At 41.4% G+C, this 22,993-nt stretch overlaps 1 protein-coding gene across 1 annotated transcript in view; it reads right to left on the bottom strand.

The window, feature by feature from the left end:
* The window catches only part of NGEF (neuronal guanine nucleotide exchange factor), a 44,155-nt gene extending 24,474 nt beyond the window's left edge, over positions 1-19,681 (bottom strand). Inside the window, exons 1-5 of the mRNA XM_056849625.1 lie at positions 19,552-19,681; positions 18,600-18,742; positions 12,420-12,694; positions 3,280-3,440; positions 1,330-1,482 (exon numbers count right to left, since the gene is read on the bottom strand). Coding sequence (XP_056705603.1) covers positions 1,330-1,482; positions 3,280-3,440; positions 12,420-12,694; positions 18,600-18,742; positions 19,552-19,643 — 824 coding nt within the window. The 5' untranslated portion in view covers positions 19,644-19,681. The remainder of the gene's footprint in view (positions 1-1,329; positions 1,483-3,279; positions 3,441-12,419; positions 12,695-18,599; positions 18,743-19,551) is intronic.
* Between the last annotated feature and the right edge of the window lie 3,312 nt (positions 19,682-22,993).

The raw sequence follows: 22,993 nt of genomic DNA on the forward strand, positions 1-22,993 counted from the left end.
CTTTCCTGCCTTTGCTTCATGCAATTATGAAAAAGCAGACAATGAGGTACCAGCGCAATGACCACGTTTGAGATTGCCAAAGTATCATACATTTTCCTTATAAGGTATAGGCAATTAAAACAGGGGATTCAGTTATGATTCTCAGTCATTTCCAAGTGCATATCCCTATTTTCTTGAAAGGAAGACAAAGTGCTCGAAATAAAACGTAACCAAAGAGTGGGAAATGTCTGAAACTTTCAAAGATCTGTGTTCAGGAAAGCAGCAAACATTTTCCAGTTCCCATGATCTTTTTCTTTATGAGTTTGGAGTAGAGAATTACTACCTCACCAAATCAGAAATAAACCAGCCAGATTACTTTGGTAGAAGGGCAGGATATAAATAATTAATAATATTACAATACATTTATAGAAAACCTTAAAACCAGATTTTCTGAGCCAGTTTAACTGCTCTTGATGGCAGACTATAATGGGAAACCATGACTCTCAAGGTGTAAATGTATCGCTTACTGTTATAGAGCAAAATAATGCAGCACTATTGCCCTTATTGTCACAGACGATTGTCAATTGACTATGAAGAGTTCAAATGAGACAGAGAAAATGGAATTGTGCAAATAAACTAGCAGTGCAATATTGAGAAGGACTACGCTTTTCTAAATCCATTGACTTCAGTTGGCTTAGAACAGTGAAGTTTTGCTTCGGATGACACTGTAAGGCTGTTAATAAATTACTGGTGCAAGCTTATGCATGTTTACTAAGAAGTAAGTCCCACTCTAGTCAATGGAGTTTACTTCCAGGTATATTTACACAGAACTGCAGAATTTATCTTGTATCTGTTCCCACTTACAGCACAAGAGGAACAACAGCAAGCTGACAACTCAACAAAGAAAAATATTTCCTGCGGTGCAGGCAGAATTTAAGCAGATGCATTTATCAGCTTATACATGCCATATGTACACTGAAGCACATCCGAAACAGCATTGCCCTGTCAAAAGCCAATCCAACTGACCTGAACTACTACTATAGATAATTGCATGACACATGCCTTTTGGCATTCATGGATTCAATGACAGTTATCCAAACAGCACACAATGCATAATGCTTGAATTAACTTCTTAGTACAATACATTGTAAAAACTGCACAGAATTGGCTAAGGGACCGAAACAGCATGGCATGGGATTTGTGTAAGCATTAAAATATACTACATTTTAGTGAGAGTAAGTTATCCCTATGTATCTAAACCATTTTGTCCTTGTGAGGTATATAGTTATTACCAGATGCTTACCAGATGCTTTATTTTAGCAAGCAAAACATGTTTAGATCATTACTCACAGAACTTGCTTGTAAGCTCTCTCCTGGTATGTCTGGTTGGAGACATAGGTTACATACACCGAGAAATGGTCAATAGTATGACGATAGACAATATCGCAGATGTCTGATATCACAATGTTCTCTTCTACCCGCTTCTCAAGGTCCAAGAGGAAACTAAATGAGAAACCCAGAAATCAATCACAGATATCAAAACAGACAAAAACTCTAGGTAGATGTTTCAGCCCATAAGAAGTAAATTCAAAAACAATAGTGGAGTAATATGTTTCATCAAGACCAACCAAAATCCTCACTATTTTGTGAATTTTTCATTGGTTCTAATACCCATTGTTTTTAAATGTCCAAAACAGAAAAGCAAAGTGAAGATTAAAGGAAGGACTTCTTCACTTTTAAACTTGCTTGATTTATTTTTATGCAGTAAACTGCATATCTTGGCACTTATGTTCTTGTTAATGCTTACTGACAGTGATATAATTCTTTAGCTGTATATTGTCATTGAAAACAATGCATTTTATCAAAACAGAAACTTTATTAACTGATGTTGAGCAGTAAAAACTCAGGAAATGTATCATCACATTATAATCCAAAACTATGAATGCTGAGACAAATCCAGTTACCTCCACTGTGTGTACTATTTGAATGGAAGAGATTTCATTAATCCGTGTTTTCTACAGATTTCACGAAATGACACATGCTATCCTCTTGGGTAAGCATGAAAAATTTAATGGGGATTTTAAGTGCCTGGACTTTGCTGAGGAAATTTCAGAACTCCATCTTTTTAGATATGATCAATTAAAGATGAAGTTTGGGGCAATATCTTTTCTGAAGTAAAACTTCATGTCCCGCTTTCCATGGAGATGGGATAAAGGCAGAAGGTATGTGTCTTAGAAGTATCTCATTTCTATGAACAAAAGGCAGTGTTTGTATGTGTATAAGTGTGAAAGGGAATGTGCAAGCATGTAGATGTGAATGAGGGTCAGTGGCATGTGTGCTGAACCTGCGACAGAAAATCTGGCAGATACTTGCGATGAAAGCCAGGAAATCTGCCACTTGGCTATAATATAACTTGGATCTGCACTGATCTGTAATTAATTTTAGTCCTTAATCAAGTCACAGAATGTAAACTGAAAGCATATATTAATAAAGATATTTTCAAAATGTGTGTTTGCAGAGTTCTTACTTTAGTACCTTGAAGAGGGTCAAGGTTCCCACCAAAATTTGTGATACAATAAATGGGTATAGAATCTGGAAAAATATCAGGTTGTCATATTAAGGATGAGTTGCTCTATCACTGTTCTATTATGCACACACTGTACTTCCAATGATTCCCTGTGGCACAAAATTATTGCATACTTGGGAGACTATGTTCCAAAGGCGGTGAGTGGAATTGAAAACGCAGTGCAACTGATGCCTGGATCTCAGAACTCACCCTCTATGTCCTATTAGGCAGCCTGAAGAGAAGTCATCTTCCCTCTGGACTGCCCTCAAGTCCTGCTCCCCCCTCCAGGCATTTAGAGTTATATCAAAAAGAAGGGTGGGGCTGTGATTGCAAGGATGAGCAGTCAGCCAAATTCTTGGTTTGCTACACTATCCTCCCCTTGTTTCCCATTCCACCTAGCATAACCATAGCACCAATAGCATGGCAGAAACCTGTTTTTCCATTTGGCTTGCATGGTGTTTCATACATGGTTGCTCCAGTGCAAAAGAAGAGACTGTGTAAACTGTACAGGAATTTGCAATAGAGTTGTTTCAGTGTGGCACTTAACTGAAATGGTGTAATTCTCCATGAAATTAAAGCAGGACAAATACAATAAAATGTTGATCTAGGCAGCTAGAAGACAAGCACAGTCCTCCATTACAGACTCCAGCGACGGCATGAAATAAAAGGTGGAGAAATTCTAATCTCTCAAAAGAATTTCTTTCCCACTCATAGTAATTGTTAAAGAGATTTACCGCTCACTGACTGCCATGACATCCAGGACATTGGAGAAGAGGATATGGGCCTCTGAGGGATGTAGAATCTTTTTCAATCTCTCATTTTCCATGAAATGATATATCAGCAGATTCAGGCTCTTGTAGTATGAAGCTTCTGAAGTGACCAATTCAAACATGGCCTGCAAAATCCCAAAATTGAATGTGAAGACACCAAACACTTCAGTCATTGTCACCTGTTCACTTTTAAACGTGTGTGCATAATTTGTATAATGACTGCATATCAACTCTCTAGATAGTCTACACAGACCAAAGGAGACTGGGAGCACCTGCAACAAGTGGCCCACCCTAAAATGCATATCTAACTCTAGCTGGAAAAAGAGAGCCTGATAAACTATTTTATGCAACCTAGATGCAATATGTACATTTTGGAAACTTGCCCCAGTCCAACCAAGAAAATCTCCACTTGCAGTGGACACAGATGCTCATTCGGTCCTACTGAACTTGATGGATATACAATTGATTTGAATGGGACGCACTTCCTATTTGCAGCCGCAACACACATACAACAATGGATGGTTACAGATCGATCAGGGACTGCACATTTAAAACAACAACAATCTAAGCACTTTCTCTGCAGTACTCAGTCTTGAAAATGTCACATGAAATTATTATTTCTCTAAGTCTATAGAAGATATTACAGCAATGGAATGGGAATGTCATTGTTTCCCCATTATTATAGCATTTTAAATTTTTTAATGCCACTGCATAATTTGATGTGAATTATGCCGCTGATTATGACAGTTGCAGTTGGGAAGGGAAAGGCATTGACAGCAATGTTCTACAAATGAAAGGGAAATGTCTGTGGGAAAAGAAATACATAAAGAAAAGAGGCTAAACATTCAGGCCTCAATGTTATTGTGAGCTTTTAACTATCAGGGATGAGTGTGAAATTCACAGAGTAAATTATTCTCTAATTGCTTAATATAGTGATGTTGCACTTTCAGTAAAGCACATAACACAGACAAAAGACAGAAATAAATTGAGCATGGTAGCAAACAGTCTGAAGGGGGAAAATAATCAAAGGAAGAAAGCAATTATTCCTCACACCTAAAAAATGCTTTTCCAATTATTGTTATTGCCTGTTTCAAGAAAGCGTTTAACAAACGAACGCCCATAAACCCACTGACTACACCTGTCACCTTTTGCTCATAATTTCTAATTATATTAGTAAATCTTACTAACATTCTGATGTGGATAGTAATAATTATACTCATAAACAGATCCTCTTATATGGATATGTGTTCAATAACAGTTTGTCACTACAGTACAAAATTAACCTGTTGCAAGCATGACTCTAAAGTTGCCCTGAGGGCCTAGTTAGAGCACAGATGCCAGAAACCCTGGCAAAGCAGAGAAAAATCTTGTACCAAAGGGTCTCTAAGCCCACCATTTTCTGGAGCTTCTAAGGGATAAAAGGACTCTAATTCTACCTACTGCAGCTGACTTCAGGTCAGTGAAAACCAACAACTTAAATTTAAGTAATTTAGGAATTTGAAATTGGAATCACTGGGTCTACGCATATTGGCAAGGTTGTCCCTAGTAAAAAAGCTTTGAACAATGTTATAGCTTAGAAGCAGGGGAACCCTGAGGACATGTGGGGACATCTCATTTTCCCCTTTCCCACCACTTTTTCTTGAAAGTCCTCATAGTCTCTCCCTTTTCCTGCTTCCTTTTGGCCTTCCCACCCACCAACCAACCTACCTTAATCCCCATCAGCTCCATCCTTTCCTCCCCTTTGCAACCTCTGTCTGGGAAAACTACAGCCCAGTTGTGTGGTGCCAGCTGTCAGGCCAGGCCCAGTTGTGCAATGGGGAACCTGCAAGGACTTGCAGAGGGGGCACCTCACTTGCCCCTTTATCCCACTATTTCTTCTTTTCCTCTTCCTGGCAGCCCCATATCCTCACTTTTCCCTGCTTCCTTCTCTCTTCTCACCCAACAACCAACCTGTTCCCCATCTTCAGCTATATTATTTAATTTATACCCCACCTTTCTCAATCATGGGACCTAAAGCAGCTTACATTCTCCTCTCCTCCATTTTATTCTCATGACAATCTTGTGAGGTAGGTTAGACTGAGAGTCTGTAAGTGGCCCAAGGCTACCCAGTAAGCACCACAGCAAAGTGAGGATTTGAACCTAGATCTCTCAAATCCTAGTCTGAAATTTTAACCAATATACCACACTGGCTTTCATGGGGTTGCTGCTATTGATCCGTTGTAAGCAGCCAGGCCTGAGTGAGTCGTGCAAGTCGTGTGGTAGTAAGTCTCTGGGCCTGGGTGGTGGCTGCTGGGCCTGCCCCCAGTGAGTCCTCCTTCAAAGGCCAAAAACATCCCTGAAAAGGGCACTCCCACCTGTTTTTATGGACAGAAACCAAGGCTCAAAGGCTGGCAATACAGTCATGGTTGCCTATCAACAGCTGCCAAGGGTATTCATTTCTTAAAGCTACAGGCACTGCTTATAGTATTTGGGGGTTTTAGACCAATCTATTTTTAACTGCCCAATACACATGAAGCCTGCTGGGTGACCTTGGGCCAGTCACAGTTCTCTCAGCCTCACCTACCTAACAAGGTGCCTGTTGGAGTGGGGGTGATTTTAAGCCGCTTCAAGACTCCTTTCAGTAGAGAAAAGTGGGGTATAAAAACCAACTCTTATTTTAGATTTCTGCAAACCTGGGCCATTTCTCAGGTTTGCTGAAAGAGCTGTCTTGTTTATGATTCCATAGAATCATGGAGTGGGACGGGGCCAGGCAGGCCATCTAGTCCAACCCCCTGCTCAATGCAGGATCAGCCTAAAGCTCTGGATTTAAGTTTCTACAGATGGGCCATGTTGAGAATTGGATATATTGAAATATCAAAAGACAGCTGCATAACATTTTAGGACCTGTGAAAGAAAACATTGCTGATGGATGGCAAGACAGTGTGGCAAGACATGATGCATTGGTCCAGTTGTCTGCACAGGCAGGATGCTGTCCCTCTCCCCTATCAAAAATGAGGGCAATGCAAGGACTTTAGTGACACTGCCATGTCTGAAATATCAGTGACACTTCCATGTAGCAAAATCTGATTGACCACATGCTTCTGTGTCATAATCATGTTCATTGGTGAGGCCAGGCATGAAGTGTAAAGGGGGGAACAAAAAATGCTACTAAAGCAGTGTGTTGAAGCTGCAAACAAACATTTAACAAAGCGGTTTCTCACACTGCTCAAAATCCTCCTTTTTAACTTTATAAATGGGTGTGAAAATTCAGAGAAGCACTATAAGCAATGTTACAACGCAGATTTGAACGTCAGTGCATTAAGCTCCATTGAATAAAATGGGCCTTACTTCTGAGTAGACCTGCTTAGGATAGCTCCATTACATCCCTAGCCTCCATCTTCTAAACCTCCTTGAAAAAATCTATGTAGGTTTCCCATTATAATGGAATATCATGTGTGCATTCTACCAAGGAAGTTCCTCTGGGTTTAAAATGCTGAACCATGGGAAAGCACAACTAGATTAGCAAATCCATATATACAACACAGTGCTGTCAGCATGCACTAAAAGAAGACTGTAGAGAAGCAATGTGAAGACAGAACTAAACAAGAATGCAAAAGCATATTTATGTCTATTAAAAGAAAAATAATGTTACATAGCCAAACGTGCCTTCATGTGAAACAAGAAGTCCAATATTACAGTGAAAAATGTTTTTAAACTGCAGTAATAAACTAATGAATTCATGTAATTGATAGGCCCTTGTCACCAGCCTCCCCCATTACTGTTACATTCTTGGTCATTTCCTCTGTGTCACCTCAGTACAAGAACCTGAGTAATGTCTCCCCTAACTTGTTCTTTTATTTTTTGCATCATTAAATTATCTTCCATATAACTCAAGAATGTCCTTGGTGATTCATGTTATTCTGTCTTGATGCTCAACAGATGTCTAGATAATTAAAGCTATCCATCAACAATAATGTCATTTTTATCATTATTGCATTAGTGATTTCCCCCTCTTCTTATAACCCCCAGGGGTCTAATACACTTCAGCCACACTATATTGTGCAGTTACTATAATTTTAAATTAACATAATCTTAAAGTAGTTTTCATATTTATTAGAAACTTAAAGTCATAAGTAATTATTTCTCCTTTGTTTTGCACACAATCTCTTACTGACTAGACTTCACAAGAAAGATTCACATCTAGTTTTGGAAATATCAGTTTAGCCAACAATTATTTGCTTTCTTTATAGATCAGTGGTCATTCCTTCACTCTCTTTTCATGCCTGTTTTGATAATGATAAATCTAGCCTTTCCAATATTTTCAAGGAACCATCACTAATTTTCTTTACATTTTCCATGTGTTGATGCTTTAGGATACAGCACCCATTCTGGATGTTATTTTTTACTTGTGGCCTCTTGCAGTCTTGCATTCAACAACAAAAAAAGCACTGATATGATTCCCTTTTCTAGGCAAGTTTACCAATTCTTTTCTTGTAACTATTTTGAGAATTGGTGCAGCGTAGTGTACTTCTGGACACCCTAATTAGACTTCTCCTATAGTAGTGCAGAGTTCTGTGCTGTAATTGTTCCTTAAACAGGAAGTGTACTGAAGTAAGGTTATGGAAATCCCTATGCAGGAAGGTTATTTATCAGTACACAGCCACTAATCACTCTAAATCTACTTTTTCAAATCTGTATTACACTTTAAACATATCAACGTATGATGAGTTATTACAGTAAGACATACAATACTGAATGCGCAAGGCGGACCTTAACATATAAATGTCCATTAATCAAAGTTCGTATTACTGATGTTCAAGGTTGTAAAACAAACATCCATCCAGAATTGCAATCATGTAATAGTTGGAACACTGTGCATCTCTCAATCTCGGCGCTGAAGGCTTATACTGCCGGATAAGTTTAAATCTTTTTTTCCCTGGTGTTCCAACTATTACATGATTGTAATTCTGGATGGATGTTTGTTTTACAACCTTGAACATCAGTAATACGAACTTTGATTTATGGACATTTATATGTTAAGGTCCGCCTTGCGCATTCAGTATTGTATGTCTTACTGTAATAACTCATCATACGTTGATATGTTTAAAGTGTAATACAAATTTGAAAAAGAAGATTTAGAGTGATTAGTAATTGCTACCTTGGCATCCTGTACAAGGTGAGCAGAGAACAGACTTGGTTATATCTAAAATCACAGCGAAACATCCTTGCTACAGTTCTTACCTGCAGCAGCATTAAAAACTTGGAAAACATGCCACATGCATTAGAATGGCACACAAGAGAACAATCACAATTGCACTCTTCCCTGAAAAAGCTCCTTCCGGTGGCTGTTACTGTAGGGCCAGCTCCCAGTGCCAGAACAAAAGTGCAGAGACCTTGTGCTAGACTCTAGCAGCTAGAGTGATAAGGCCTGAACACAAGGTGATGCTCTGTGCTGTACAGGCTCTTACTGACCCATTTCAAAGTAGCCTCTCTTGTCCCTAGCATGGGTGTCATTTAGGGAAGGCTGGGCAGGTAAGACCATCTGTGTTTCAGGTCACATATGTTAATGCATGTCACCACTCATGATAACTCCTCTGGCTGCTACGAGGTATACAAAGGAATCACAACAAATGATCATAAAATGTTTAAAGCCTAATCCTGAAGGCTAGGGTTTTGATTTTGCTGTGAATTTTGTCCCTCCATTCCCCTTCTCCCTACTGAAATGGTGCTCCCAGTTCCCAGCACCCTTTCCCAGTTGGCCTTCATTCCTAAAGAAAAGTAGTTAATAATTACTAATTGACATTTGCAACTTTTTGCTCTTAAAGAGAACCTCAGCACCTTCTCTTTTTTGTTGCCTTGCGGATTGTCTGAATGCGTACTCTACATGTGATGAGATACAGTTTAAGTATCAGTGCTCTACAAATTCTCTCATGTAAACATTTCTCATTGAGTAATCTCGTGCAAAAATTTGTTGATTATATCTGAAACCGTACTTTGTTATAAACGAAATTCAGTCTTGAATTTAATTGCTTTTGTGTTACGCCACTTTTTTCTATCTTCCCAAATCTGTTTCCTGCCTCTTTTTTTGATATCTTTGAACTCTTTGTTTTTAAAAATAGTTTTTTGTATAATTACTCACTGTATATTAATGTGTCCGAATAATTAGTCTACTATTTTCTCATTCCATCTCTCTTCACCATCTTATAGCATTTATTTGCTATACATTCTTAAAACACTTCTTAAATAAGATTATCTTAGCAACAAGCCATAAACAAGCATCAAGCAAAAAAGCCACTTAAATTAAGTCACATTCTTAACTCAGTTTGTCCTAGTTATGATGTGCAAGGTCAGAGAAAAAACTTCCATCACGCTTAATTCTGCTTTAGAAAACCCTGAGATTCTGACCATAAAGTGTCTGTAGATTGGGTGTCACTAAATAGGAAATGAAACTAATGGTCTTTTATGCACAGGTTGTTCCCATCGCCGTTACCCTCCAACTACTTTGGGGCTTCGTTTTAATTATGCATGTATTTTTTGACCTTCAGAAGTTGCCTCACTTTCCCCTCGAATTTTCCTGCATTTTCGGAATGCTGTTTTATTCAGAGTTTAAAGTCTGCCTTGATCCCAAATCGAAAGCTGGTCCTGTGCATACTTATCACTTCGGGTTCCCCCCCCCCATGCCCATTCCCGTTTCTCCCTCCCACAGGTCTGTCCCCCTCATCCAACCCTTCTCCTCAAAGCCATTATCATGTGCACTAGTGAGAGAATAATGCTGGAATACCATGAGGCTGCTTAATTTGCTCAGTTTCACAGAGAATGTAGGTCAGTTTCAGATTGAACATCACAAATGACAGTGTGAGTGTTTTCTTATGACCCCTGCATTGAGTTATGCAGAAAGAAATTGGTTGGGGTGGGCTGTCTGGACCCTTCTCTGTTTTGGCTGTAAAATGGTCACTCAGTTCAGATCAAATGAAAGAATCCTGCTGCGGGCTGGCGGGGGCTGGTGACGTATTTCCAAAAAACACACCAAAGCCAATTACAAAGCAGCATTTGGGGGGGGGGCTCATGCAAGGTTCAGAAGCTCAACATTTTTGTTTTGAGAATTTGATTGCAAATACTGTGCAGTTAGAGAGCAGCAGATCCAGTGGAAATAGATCATGCATAAAAGGCCAGCGTTAATGCAAAATGTGAATCAGAAATGGTTAACCTTTCCTGAGAACATTAAAGCCAGTACTACATGTTTTAGCTATTTTGAGAATCAAAAAATCAACCCGGTAGAAAGTATGAATCTGAAAAATAACTGATTTGTTAGCATCTTCAGAAAATAAGCTTTCCACAATGAACAGAGGCAGGGAATCATTAAAACATTAGTAGAAAATACATGTAAAATCAAATATTAAGAGGCAAGTATGTACTGATAGTACATCATTCACCTAGAACAGTTATAAATCAATCTCTTGGACAATGGGATTACACTGATTTTGTATCTTCTAGAAGTACACTGTTAATATTGATAGTAATGAGAGTAGACACAATGGCCTTCATCATGAAAAACATGCTGCAAGATTATCTAAATTCTGTGCCAAATAAGCCACTTTTTGCAACCACAGGAGTAACAGACTTGCTTTTTTAAACATTAAGTCAGAGGCTCCCAGGATGCTGAATTCTGAACCAAGAACAGTATTCCGTTCTTTTCTTGTTATAAATAGCATAAGAACACACAAATTGCCACAATGGATTCAATTAAAGGCCCATCTACTCCATCATTCTTTCTCCCACAGTAATCGCCTCTAGGAAGCTCACAGACAGAACACAGTAGTGACCATCCATCTCTATTGTTTGTCCCACGCATCAGGTAATCAGAAGGACCTTGTATTGGCTATGTCAACTAAATGAAACCTCTCTGGTTCAAATAACGTGAACTTTAAAACAGTTTAGACAAGTGGGTAAGATACTATCACTGCATTTAGCAATGAATTTCACAATTTAAATATGTTTTGCATTAAAAGACTACTTTCTTTTGTTTGCTCTGAACCTACTGCCAAATTCACTCAATGACTTCAGATTGTAGGACATTGTTTTAATCTTTAGTCAGTCTTTCTACATATCATGGGTAATTTGATTCTCATATATCATGCCCCCCTTTTCTAAAGAAGCCCCAACCTCTGCAGTCTTTTGTCATAGGCATTCTTCTACCTCCCCCACCACCACCACAACTGATCACATTAATTCCCCTTTCTGTATCTTCTGCAACTCTAACACATCCATTTTGTGACGGGGTGGCAAAAATTGTACAGTATTCCAAATGTGGCCATTGGATCATCTCTATCTACAAACTTGTTGACACTTCCAAAAAAAATCAAACGTGTTGGTGGGATAAGCCTTCCTTTTGCAGAAGCCAGGCTGATTTTTATTCTTCATATCGACTCTAGCCTTAATAGCGCTTCTACCAATCTACCTGGGACCCATTAAACTGACAGGTCTCTAATTCCCCAGGTCCCCTCTTCCCCGAGATCCTTTTGTAAAAGTGACATAATGTTGGCTAGCTTTCAAGATAGGAAATCTAGTTCTCATGATAAGTTACTGATTTTAGTTAAAAGATCAACAATTTAACATATGAGTTCTTAAAGAGCTACTGGGTGAGTGCCATGCATTTTGCTGACTTGTTACAGTTTAATTTTTCAGTTATATATCTTTGCCATACAGCTCATATTATGCATGGCCCAAAAACAATTATTCAGGAGTGGGCATTTCTTCAAGATCTTCCAAAATGAGATCTCATGCAAATACTTAGCTTTCCCCTGCAATTTCCTTCCATAATTTCAGTATTCCTTAATATCTTTAGCAACTTTAGCCCTGGCTATATCACCTGTTGAAAGTACTTCTACCAATACAATCTTATATTATAGAGGTTACAGAGCAAAAGGGACAGAATGTACATTGACTCTTTCTTTTGGAAAACAGAGTCAGTTAAACCTTGCAAAAGAGTATCTTAATGATACTTTAGCTTTAATCTTAAATTGTGCCTTCTTATTAAATGACTCAAGTCACAACAATGTTCACTAGCATGCCAACAGAGTGACACCCTTCACCCCACCCCAACCCTGCCCTGAAGCAGCTGTTACCTCTTGAAGTTTGATCTCATCTGGTTGAAGAATATTCAGAACACCACTGCTTCTGACTTCGGGAAGATCTTGCCATAAATTAAACCTGGAAGTGGAGTTTCTGAGCAGGTTAATCTGGGGAACGGCCTTGTTTTCCACTGTATCTGTAGATTCTTTTTCTGATGGTGTCTCCTCAGTAGTTGTGCACTCTTCAATATCTGTCTGTGAATCCTGCAGCCGCCTAGTTTCTATCTCCTGACGTGTGGATTTATCCCGATATTCTTGATACAAGAGTCCTAGAAAGTAACAAGGTAGATAAAATGTGACTGAACAAAGCAATCTACTTGTTCCTCTGAATGCTATATTTATGCTGAAGCGTTTTATTTCAGCAAAGCAGCACAGATAGATTCCATTAATAAGCTTGATTTATTCCTCAGTTTTAACAAAGAAATAAAGTTGGCACGCACCACTATTGTACAACACAACAGCTTCAAATTACACACAGCTTTAAAACTAGGATCATAATGAGTAATTGGTCTCTTCTGAATCTATTCTACAAGCAAAACTGTAGAAAATATATGATACAGCCAGAAAGAAAAATGTAATTAAAGAAAGATTGTCCCCTGTACCATCAGGGAAGTAGAATTCTGCAGCTACATTATTGGAACTGCAGATATAGGAATACAAATAAAAGCTTACAGTTGCACATTAGAAACTACTTGCTACAGCTCACCTTGAGTCCTTAGAAAACAAAGTACCGGTATTCTGCTTTGTGGAAATGGGATGTTTCCCACCCTTGTGAGCGAAAGCTAAACCTGAGAATCGTAGCTGCTGATCAGCTGTAGGTAATTAGCATCCTGGCTACAGCCAGAATAACATGAAGTAAGGATAATTGAAATCTGATAAATGTCAGACAATGTTGAGTTACTCTCAAGAATTTTTCTTGTAGGGCTGCATTTTTACTTGAATTGTCCAAAGCACAGAAAGTCAACTGCAGAACAATCAGCTCCAGATGGCTCAAGCAACTGACGCAAGCTATGACATCAAAGCAAAACAAACAAGCTAAAACCCAAGAACTACCAGCCTGTCAAATCAGGAAAAAAATTTCTTCCCAGTTTAATGTACCTTAAGGGCTGTCATATAGAGGATGGTGCCGAGTTGTTTTCTGCTGCCTCAGAAGGTCGGACCAGAACCAACGGGTTGAAATTAAATCAAAAGAGTTTCCGTCTAGGCATTAGGAAGAATTTTTTAATAGTTAGAGCGGTTCCTCAGTGGAACCGGCTTCCTTGGGAGGTGGTAAGCTCTCCTTCCCAGGAGGTTTTTAAGCAGAGGCTAGATGGCCATCTGTCAGCAATGCTGATTCTATGACCTTAGGCAGATCATGAGAGGGAGGGCATCTTGGCCATCTTCTGGGCATGGAGTAGGGGGTCACTGGGGGTTTGTGGGGGAGGTAGTTGTGAATTTCCTGCATTGTGCAGGGGGTTGGACTAGATGACCCTGGTGGTCCCTTCCAACTCTATGATTTTATTATTCTATTATTCTAAATATGATGATTAGTTAAACTCCATGCACGAACAAACACCATCCATGCAGACGTCCCAAGGCAAATTTTATTGGGGCAAGTTCCATGCAACTACTACATTTTTTAAGTTGTTAAACTCCCCGATATTTCAGAGGAAGGCAAAAAAAAAGAGGGGACAAGATTATATTAAGTGGAGAGGGGGATGAAAACATCCTAATCCAAATGGGCTACAAGTGAAGTATAAATACGCCTAATACTCTCTTCAGCAAACTGAAGTTCTTTACTCCTGCAGCTGTCCTGTGTGTATAAAGTGCCTTCAAGTCGCAGCTGACTTATGGCGACCCCTTTTGGGGTTTTCATGGCAAGAGACTAACAGAGGTGGTTTTCCAGTGCCTTCTTCTGCACAGCAACCCTGGTATTCCTTGGTGGTCTCCCATCTAAATACTAACCAGGGCTGACCCTGCTTAGCTTCTGAGATCTGACGAGATGGCTAGCCTGGGCCATCCAGCTGTCCTATCAACAGAGTATTCTAGAATATTATGCCATTAATAGGTATAAGTCTGCAGATAATAACTGCAGCCATAAAATAACTAAGGCAATGTATTCTTGGCAACCCAAACCCATTAGGAGACATGGTTTGTAATGATTATGAGGTGCCATGACATCTGAAATAGCCATATATAGCTTGTATGTATGATGGGTTGGATCCAGCAAAAGGTGCTAACAGTCACAGATCTTTCTCATGTTCCACCCCCCCTCCCCAGCAATCCTTTCCAATTGCAGTAACGATTATTCCAGGGTATCAGGGCCAGAATAGACTAAAAGCCATGAAGATCAAGAGGGTGCACTTGGGCAGGGAAAGGGAATGAAATCACCTTTTCTGTTTCTTCCATCAGTGCAGCTTCACTGATAGAACAGGAAGAACAGAGGGATTTTTGACCCCTTCCCTCTCCCAACTGCAGCCTCCTGATCCACATGACTGTTATTCCAAGTGGGCCATGTGACCCTGGAATGAACTTTTGTGAGGTCAGAAAGGATTGCTCACAGAAGAATGAGGGAAAGATCTGCAGATCCTTGCATCTGTGGATCACTGGATACAGATCCAAAATTGCATCCAAACCATTATTTGATGGCACGGCTGGAAGTGGGTTTCCATCTCATGGTTTGGTTCCTTACTTTTTTTTGGCCATCAAGTTGCAACAGAATTATGGCAACCCCATAGGTTTTCAAGGCAAGAGATGTTCAGAGGTGGTTTGCCATTGCCTGCCTCCACGTAGTGACCCTGGTATTCCTTGGTGGTCTTCCATCCAAATACTGACCAGAGCTGAACCTGCTTATCTTCCCGGATCTGATGAGACTGGGCTATCCGGGTCAGGGCACCTTACTACAGACCAGCCAAAAACATCAAAATAGTAGGATGGGGTGAAAAAGTAGGAAGGTCATCATCATATTGATGTAACCTTAAATTGGTTCTTGTAGGTTATCCGGGCTGTGTGACCGTGGTCTTGGTATTTTCTTTCCTGACCTTTCGCCAGCAGCTGTGGCAGGCATCTTCAGAGGAGTAACACTGAAGGACAGTGTCTCTCAGTGTCAAGTGTGTAGGAAGAATAATATATAGTCAGAAAGGGGTTGGGTTTGAGCTGAATCATTGTCCTGTCCTGAAAACCTCCAGACTAACAAAGACTACAGTCCACAATAGCCATGCGGATTAGCTTTGGATTTCAGACATTAACAGATCACTTCAGGATACAATAGTTCCATATTAACATACCACACCCTCATTAGCACATTATCTTGATATTTACAGGACAATGATTAGCACATTATCTTTGATACTTTTTGCAGGACAATGATTCAGTTCAAACCCAACCCCTTTCTGACTATATATTACTCTTCCTACACACTTGACACTGAGAGACACTGTCCTCAAGAACCAATGAACTCTGACCGTGAAAGCCTTCGACAATAACCTTAAATTGTTATAGAATCTAATGTAGTCAGTTTATAAACATGTTGAAAAGGAAAGGATATATAATGACAATTTGTGGGATCACACAATTCACAGAAAAGTCAACAGTCAATATACTTTGTGGCCATCCTATTAAGATCAAGTTATAAAATCGAATAGCAATTTCACAAATGCCTCTCAGTCCCTACAGAGATATCAGGAACATGTCAAGATTAAGAATATAAATGGCTGCTTAAAGACCTTATACAAAATTAATAACATAAAATTTCCCCATCATTATTTACAAATAATTAAATCCCATTATTTTTCAGAATGTAGGATTGCAAGAATTTTGCAACATTTGGTAAAAATTTTGTTTTGGATTTTCAATGGCTGTGCCCTAAAAGAGAACAGCAAAATCTTGCACTGTAACATTTACATTTTAATATCTAGTGTCAGTAATAAAGCTAGTACTAAAATTCCCTATTTCAGACCAATATTTTGTCCGAACATTAGTTTTTATGTATCTGGAACATGAATTAATGGGTTAAATCCAGTGATCCATCAGCATAAGGAACACTCTCTGCTAGTTGTCCCATCCAGTCCTTGGAAAGTTGCTTCCTGGTCATGGGACTCTTGTGGATTAAAGCAACATGGATTGCAGGGGCTGCAGCGAGGCAGGAGAATAGGATGAAATCACCCTTTCCTCCTTCCATTAGCAGAGGGAGCGAATTCACCTCCTTCCCGCTCCTAACTATAGCCTACTGACCCACATGGTTATTAATTCGTATGCGTCCCATGACTTCAGGAAACAACTTTCCCAGGATCCAAAAGGACTGCTGGGAAGGAAAGAAATGTGGCAAAAATCAACATACAAAAGTACATTATGCTAACATTATCCTATTGGGATCCAACCCAATAGTTCTAAAACATAGAAGTCTGTGCTAATTTCTCGTAAACCATTTGCAAAGTAATTTAAATTATTTCCCTTTCAGTTTCATTCAACGCTAATTCATAAAATTGCTTGTCCATGCCAAGCACTTCAATATTCCTTTACACAAATCTATATTTCGTTTATCTTCTTTGATGAACACATAATTAATAATGGGAAGACGGCTATAAGGAACATTTTTTGCATACTGTGAGTGTATTTAGTAATCGCTCCTTTTTGAATTGCTATTCAAAATGGGATTAAAATAGCAATAGGAGAAACTGTACCTTGGAAACCATGCACTTTCCTGTTAGCTTCCCACACTTTACTGAAAAGGAGAGATTACACTTAAATGTATTATGCCGCTCTAGAAGAACGATGCTTACATAATTCCTCTTGAACTATTTTGTTACATGTTTTCAGTAAATCTTGAAATGATTATTAATAATCAAGGTACACTCAGCATTGAACAAGACACTGAATATGAAAAGGAGCTAATTGAAGTTCAGTATCAACTGAATTCAATATGATTATTGGTCTGAAACAGAAGCAATATACCTAGTATACAGGAAGCACCTTTCAGCATCAATTTCATGACCGTTAATAAACCGCTATATTGAAAGAAGTTTAGAGATTAAAATAATCTGAGGATCCTAACCACAGCACTAGAAAAGGTCTTCCCTATTCATAATATCAACATTTTATGCATACATAATGCAAGTACCATTATCTTAAATATAAAATGAGGAAGTTGTTGACACTGCTAAATTCCAAGTTTCTGCCCATTTTAAGAGTCTCCCTGGCTTCCATTACCCACACTATAGGGCTTTAGGACCTCTGACTACCACTGACAGAACTGGTAATAACAGTGATGATGAGATTTAAGTTTTGCATTCAATGCCAATGAGATATTAGCACAGGAGAGCACTTCTAACTTCTTGTGAGAACTGCTGAAACTGACAGGAATATTTAGACTGCAATTTGATGACGTTATATGAAACAGGAGCAATAAAGATAGAATCTACAGCTACTGAGGCCCTCTATTGCTGAGGAATGGTGACCCAGAACAATGCTGCTTAGGTGACCTCTTTTTTAGAGGAAGAATTCTCCTCAAAGGTATAACACAATCTTCAATTTTTGATACACATTTCAGTCTAAGTTCCCTTCTAGCATGTATTTTTCTTTATTACATATGTAGACTGCATTTATCCACTGAAATAGAAGCATATATGAATGCAATGTATTTTTAATGTTAGTTTACTATTTTCAGACAGACAGCCTTCTGCCCTATACGTGTTTGTTATAGCACATTAATAGTCTGATGTTACGCTCGCTTCGGCAGTGCATATACTAAAAATGCATATTTTCTCAAAAGTTAAGTTCCATTGTGTTCAATAGGACTAAAAAGTTACCTACACATCACATGCAAGCATATACAGGGCTAGAACCCTGACATCATGTTTTGTTTTTTTGTGGGAGGGGACAACTGAAAGAGAAGCAGTCACATCAGCTCCCTAAGCTGCTACCCCTCCCCAGTGCTTGTTAGTAAGAGCAAATACTCATGTGAAGATCTATAACTGGGTAATCAACTTGGATAGGGGCAATCTGAATTTGGGAGAGTGGGCTGCAACGAGTTAAGCACCCTCTCCCAGTGCCACTTTTCCTTTTCCTCCCATGCCCGCTTCTCCCCCTCCTAAATAAAACATGGTGTCAGAGCTCTAGCATGTTCATGCACATAACTCGCAGTTAGCCCCTTATTCCCAGGAGTGCACCAGACTGCAGCCTATGTGTCCCCCTTACCTATTTGCTCAATGAAGTTTTTCCAGGAGTCAGCTGTCATAGGGTGGATAATTTGCAGGCCCTCTGGGAAAGCAGAAGGGCAGTCTTGAAGCACAGGGCTGTCTTCAGGCAGAGGAACTGGTCCAGCCATGGAAGGGGATTCACTTTGGGAAAGACGGTGGGGGGGGGGAGAGAAACTATTAGGAGTATAGTCACCTGCACTATCAGTGCTGACCAAGAGCAGCAACTGCATCAAGTGCTTAAGGGGGGAATAAATCAGACCTAAACACTTAGGTCTCCATAGCTGCCCTTCTGAGTTTATCTGAGCACACTTTATTCCCTATGTGTGTGTAAAGTGCCGTCAAGTTGCAGCTGACTTATGGCGACCCCATAGGAGGCTCTTAAACCATGAGAAAAAGAAGTAGATACAGTGGACTGGAATGGGGTGCGATGGGGGGGGGGAAGCAAAAAAATGATGGAGTTCTGCTCCACAAGACAGAAGAATGTGGGGGCGGATAAAGCTCTAAATGGCAGCTATAAATCTATGATAATTGTTAAATGAAGGGTGCCAGGGCTCAGACACCCCCCAAATTCGCCTCCTCCACCCTGCTCCCCGATCTGTAAAGAGGCTTGGTCACAGTCTCTCTCGGAAACTCAACCTGCGGGTGCTCAGAAGTACGAGCAGCCAAATTCAGGGTGGGCAGACGATTTGGGCGGACGGTGGGACAGGGCTGGGAAAGAAAAAGGAGGCCGGCGGCAGCAGCAGCCCGGAGGAGCGCAAACCCCGCCAGTGACCCTGGCGGCGGCCGAGGCGCGCGGGGCCAAGCGCTGCCCTCCACCCCCCCTGCAGAGGCGGCCGGGGGAGGCGCGCCAGGAGCCCGCGCTGGGACCTCTCCGGCCGGCGTCGACGGGCGCGGCAGCCTTGGGGCACCTGCGGAGCGCGAGAAGCCCCCTCCTCCCCGCCCGCCCTCACCTGCCGGGCGGGCGGGCTCCGGCCACGCTCTCCGCCGAGCCGTCGTGGTCCAGGGCGCAGGCGGCGCTGAGCGCGGCGGCCAGCAGCTCCATGCCAGGCGGGGGTGGCGACGGCAGCGACGGGTCCGGCGGCGAGAGGCGGCTGCTGCTGCCACGGAGCGATTCCGCAGCAGGCGCGGGGCTGGGGGAGCCCGGGCGGTTGCCGCGGCAACCGGGATGGGATGGGAGCAGCCTGCGCGGGAGGGAGGGAGGGAGGAGAAAAAGAGAGAGGGTGAGGGGGCGGGAGGCGAACGGCGCCACCCAGCCCACCCACCCCCCAACAGTCACCTCTCCGAAGGAGGGTCGAAAAGTCACCAGCCCCCCCCCCGAGGCTCCCCATAGACGGTCCTGCTCCCGCAGGGTCCTCGCAGGAGAGGGGGCCACCGCCTCTCCACCCACACACACACCTCTCCCAATGTTTGGAAACCACCTGGCCGGCGCGCGCGGGCCCCGCGAAGAGAGCCGCTGCACCACAGACGGCCCCCACCGTCCCTCCCCCTGCTCAAATGCAGAAAGGGGAAAGCGCCCCACTCGGGGAGCCGCTCCAAGCTCGGGGAGCCACCGGCAAGGTATTATTGCGAGAAGCCCTTTGGAGCCCGCGACGGCTGGAGGGGAGCGCGGGGGGGGGGCGCTTGAAGCGGCCCCCGCCCAATGGAGCCGGAGTTCCCCCGGGCTTACGGGCAAAAGCGCTCCTCGGCGTCAGCCCGCCTGGCTCTGCTCTCTGGGAGCCTTTCAGCCGGAGGAGCCACGCGCTCCCAAGCCTGCAGCCACCTTTGCATCACTTCATGCAGATGGTTTAAAAACAATTAACCAATTTGCCAGTAGTACAAGGATGGGCTTCTGCTCCCTTGAGGTTTACAGGGAAACTTTTAACCATTTTTTTTCCCCTTGGGAAGGAGGAAGGCGGGAAGCATGGCAACTGATTCCCGGCCCCACCTGAGCCACCTTCTTAGAAATGCAGATGGAGGTAACAGGAGACAAAGCAGTGGGTCAAGCTACCCCCCCCCCAGCAGGTATCAGAGACTTGGAGGTTTTAAAATGCTAGAAGGGGCTCCAGGAAGAAAGAGTTTCTGGAGGTTCCAGGAAAAAAAACCTCTTTGACCTAGGTTGACCTGGTCAGTGGATGGAGAAAGGAAAGAATTAAAACTGCTGAGAGCCAGGAGGGAGGGATTTTTTTTGGCTGGGACACTCAGGGAAGACCGAGCTCATCTGAGGCCTGGAGGAGGCAGCCATGTTGACCATGTGCTGGCCCCAGGCACTGATGAAGACTTCCAGGTAATGGAAACTAGGTAGAGACTTACAATATCCTAAGCTTAAGAGCCTGTCCTATATTCCAACACCTCATAGGGCATGTATAGAGAGAGGGACAGAGGAAGTGAGTTTCTCTCTGTTCTTTTGAATCCCTTGCTCAATCTTTTGCTGTGCTAGAAGTATGCTTGGAAATGTTTTACTTTTAATAAATACTTTTAAACTTTGAATGCTGACCGTAGTTCTCTGTACCACATAGTCCTCCACCAGCTTGGAACACGCTATTGGAAAACGGGGGGGGGGGCAGAAGGGAGGAAGGCTGGCAGTAGGCAAGCAGCTATTTCTCCAGTGGCAACCCCAGGCAGTATCTTGTCCCCGTGGTGCCCAGAAGGGTACGTGGGAGACACTGAGGCAAGGCCTAAGGGTTTGAGAGGGATGCTGAGGGGGATCCTGACCCCCACCCCAGTGGGCAAGTCCTACAACAGTCAGGTGGTGGCAGCGGTTACCCGAAAGGAGAAAAAGGCAACCCCTTCCAGGAGAGGTTGAGAATCCCTGGGAGAGGGCAGGAATAGAATAGGGCCTGAGAATCTGAGAAAACCACAACACACATCATCCACCTTTCAACCCACACAGGGAATCTAATCTCCCCCTTCAAGAAAGCTAACAGGCAAAACCAACAATTGCCCATACATGTGCTTTCTCTGTTGTGGCCCCCACCTTATGGAAGGGCCTGCCTTGATGAGGTCAGGGAGGCTCCCACTCCTGGCAGTTTGCAAATTATGCAAAACTGAATTATTCCAGAGGGCTTTTCTACACAGGTAATAGGGTTTTATTATAACAAAATGGTTCAGAAAGTTACGTGGGTAAAGGGTTAGGGACTGTGGTCTACACTTCTATGTACAGCTCATACTGCCTGTTGCAGTGTATATTTTTTGCATTGTTTAACACGTCATCTTAATACTTATGCTTTGCTTCAATTCTGTTTTCAGATTTCTGGTTGGTTCCAGAATGATTTCTGCAATCTAAATCCTATGGCATTGTTTACTGGATGCCCTGTTGATTGCATTGCCTTTCTCTGTGTCCCAGTGAGCCCCAGTGACAAAGGCAGACTATAAATAAATAAACAGCATAGCATAATGCCCCATAAATTTGTTATCCTTTAAGGTGTTGCAAGACTCTTTGTTGTTTTAAACATTCTTTGTGATTTCAGCATGATATCAGATGGCAGGAAAGCAATGTGTATTAAGTAATCTGAAGCAAAAGATATGTTCTGCTGTGGAGTTAGCCAAACCAAGAAATTAATATCTATTATACAGCCTAGAAGGGTATTTGTAAATTATGGAGAACAGGTTTACCATTCATGAAAAAAATGTGACCACCCTGTTTAGAGACAGCATATCTAGGGCAAACAACAGTAGATAGAGATCACAGCACTGTATGTTCTGTGTGAGTTTATCAGGAGTACCTTGGCTGATCATTTTTGGAACCTCAATGCTGTGCTATATAGACATTAGGTTTAACCAAGCAAGGCACTTTGATGTTCATATGATGTCCAATGTATTTTCTTCCAAGCTGAAGTGTAGGAGGAGAGTTATTTTCTTCCATTTCTTTCTATTTTGGTTTGTAATGAGCACTTATTTTTACATATTGAAAAAAACGAAGAATTGAAAGAATGTAATTCACTATTCAGTTGATACATGGATGTCTGGATCCAATTATTTAAAGAAATAATTGATACCTGAGATTTTTAGCAAATCACAGGAATTACTTTCTCTTGCCTCACCTTCTGACGTGATCTCGAATTCTACTTACTAACTCTCTGGAAATACTTTTTCTTGTAAAACAGCAGTAAACACATATTGAATTTGTTACAGATGTCTATTCTGATTCAAGGATACTTTTAAAATGCCGACCAAGCATTTTGAAATATTTTATGTATCAAATTGTTACAAACTTGGCTATTTCCCAGGTTCTTCATGCTAAATCTCAAGACTGAAACAAAACATCAAGAATCTTTCAGGTATGCTTTACAAACATACTTTAGTTCTCATCTGTTTCTGTGGAAATAAATGCCTGGAATATAGGCACTAGCACTTAAAAGCCCATATCTGCATCCCCGAGTAAACAGAAAATCTGATTGTCTCATTCTATTTTAG

The sequence above is a fragment of the Euleptes europaea genome, chromosome 5 (assembly GCF_029931775.1).
Source record: "Euleptes europaea isolate rEulEur1 chromosome 5, rEulEur1.hap1, whole genome shotgun sequence".
NCBI lineage: Eukaryota > Metazoa > Chordata > Lepidosauria > Squamata > Sphaerodactylidae > Euleptes > Euleptes europaea.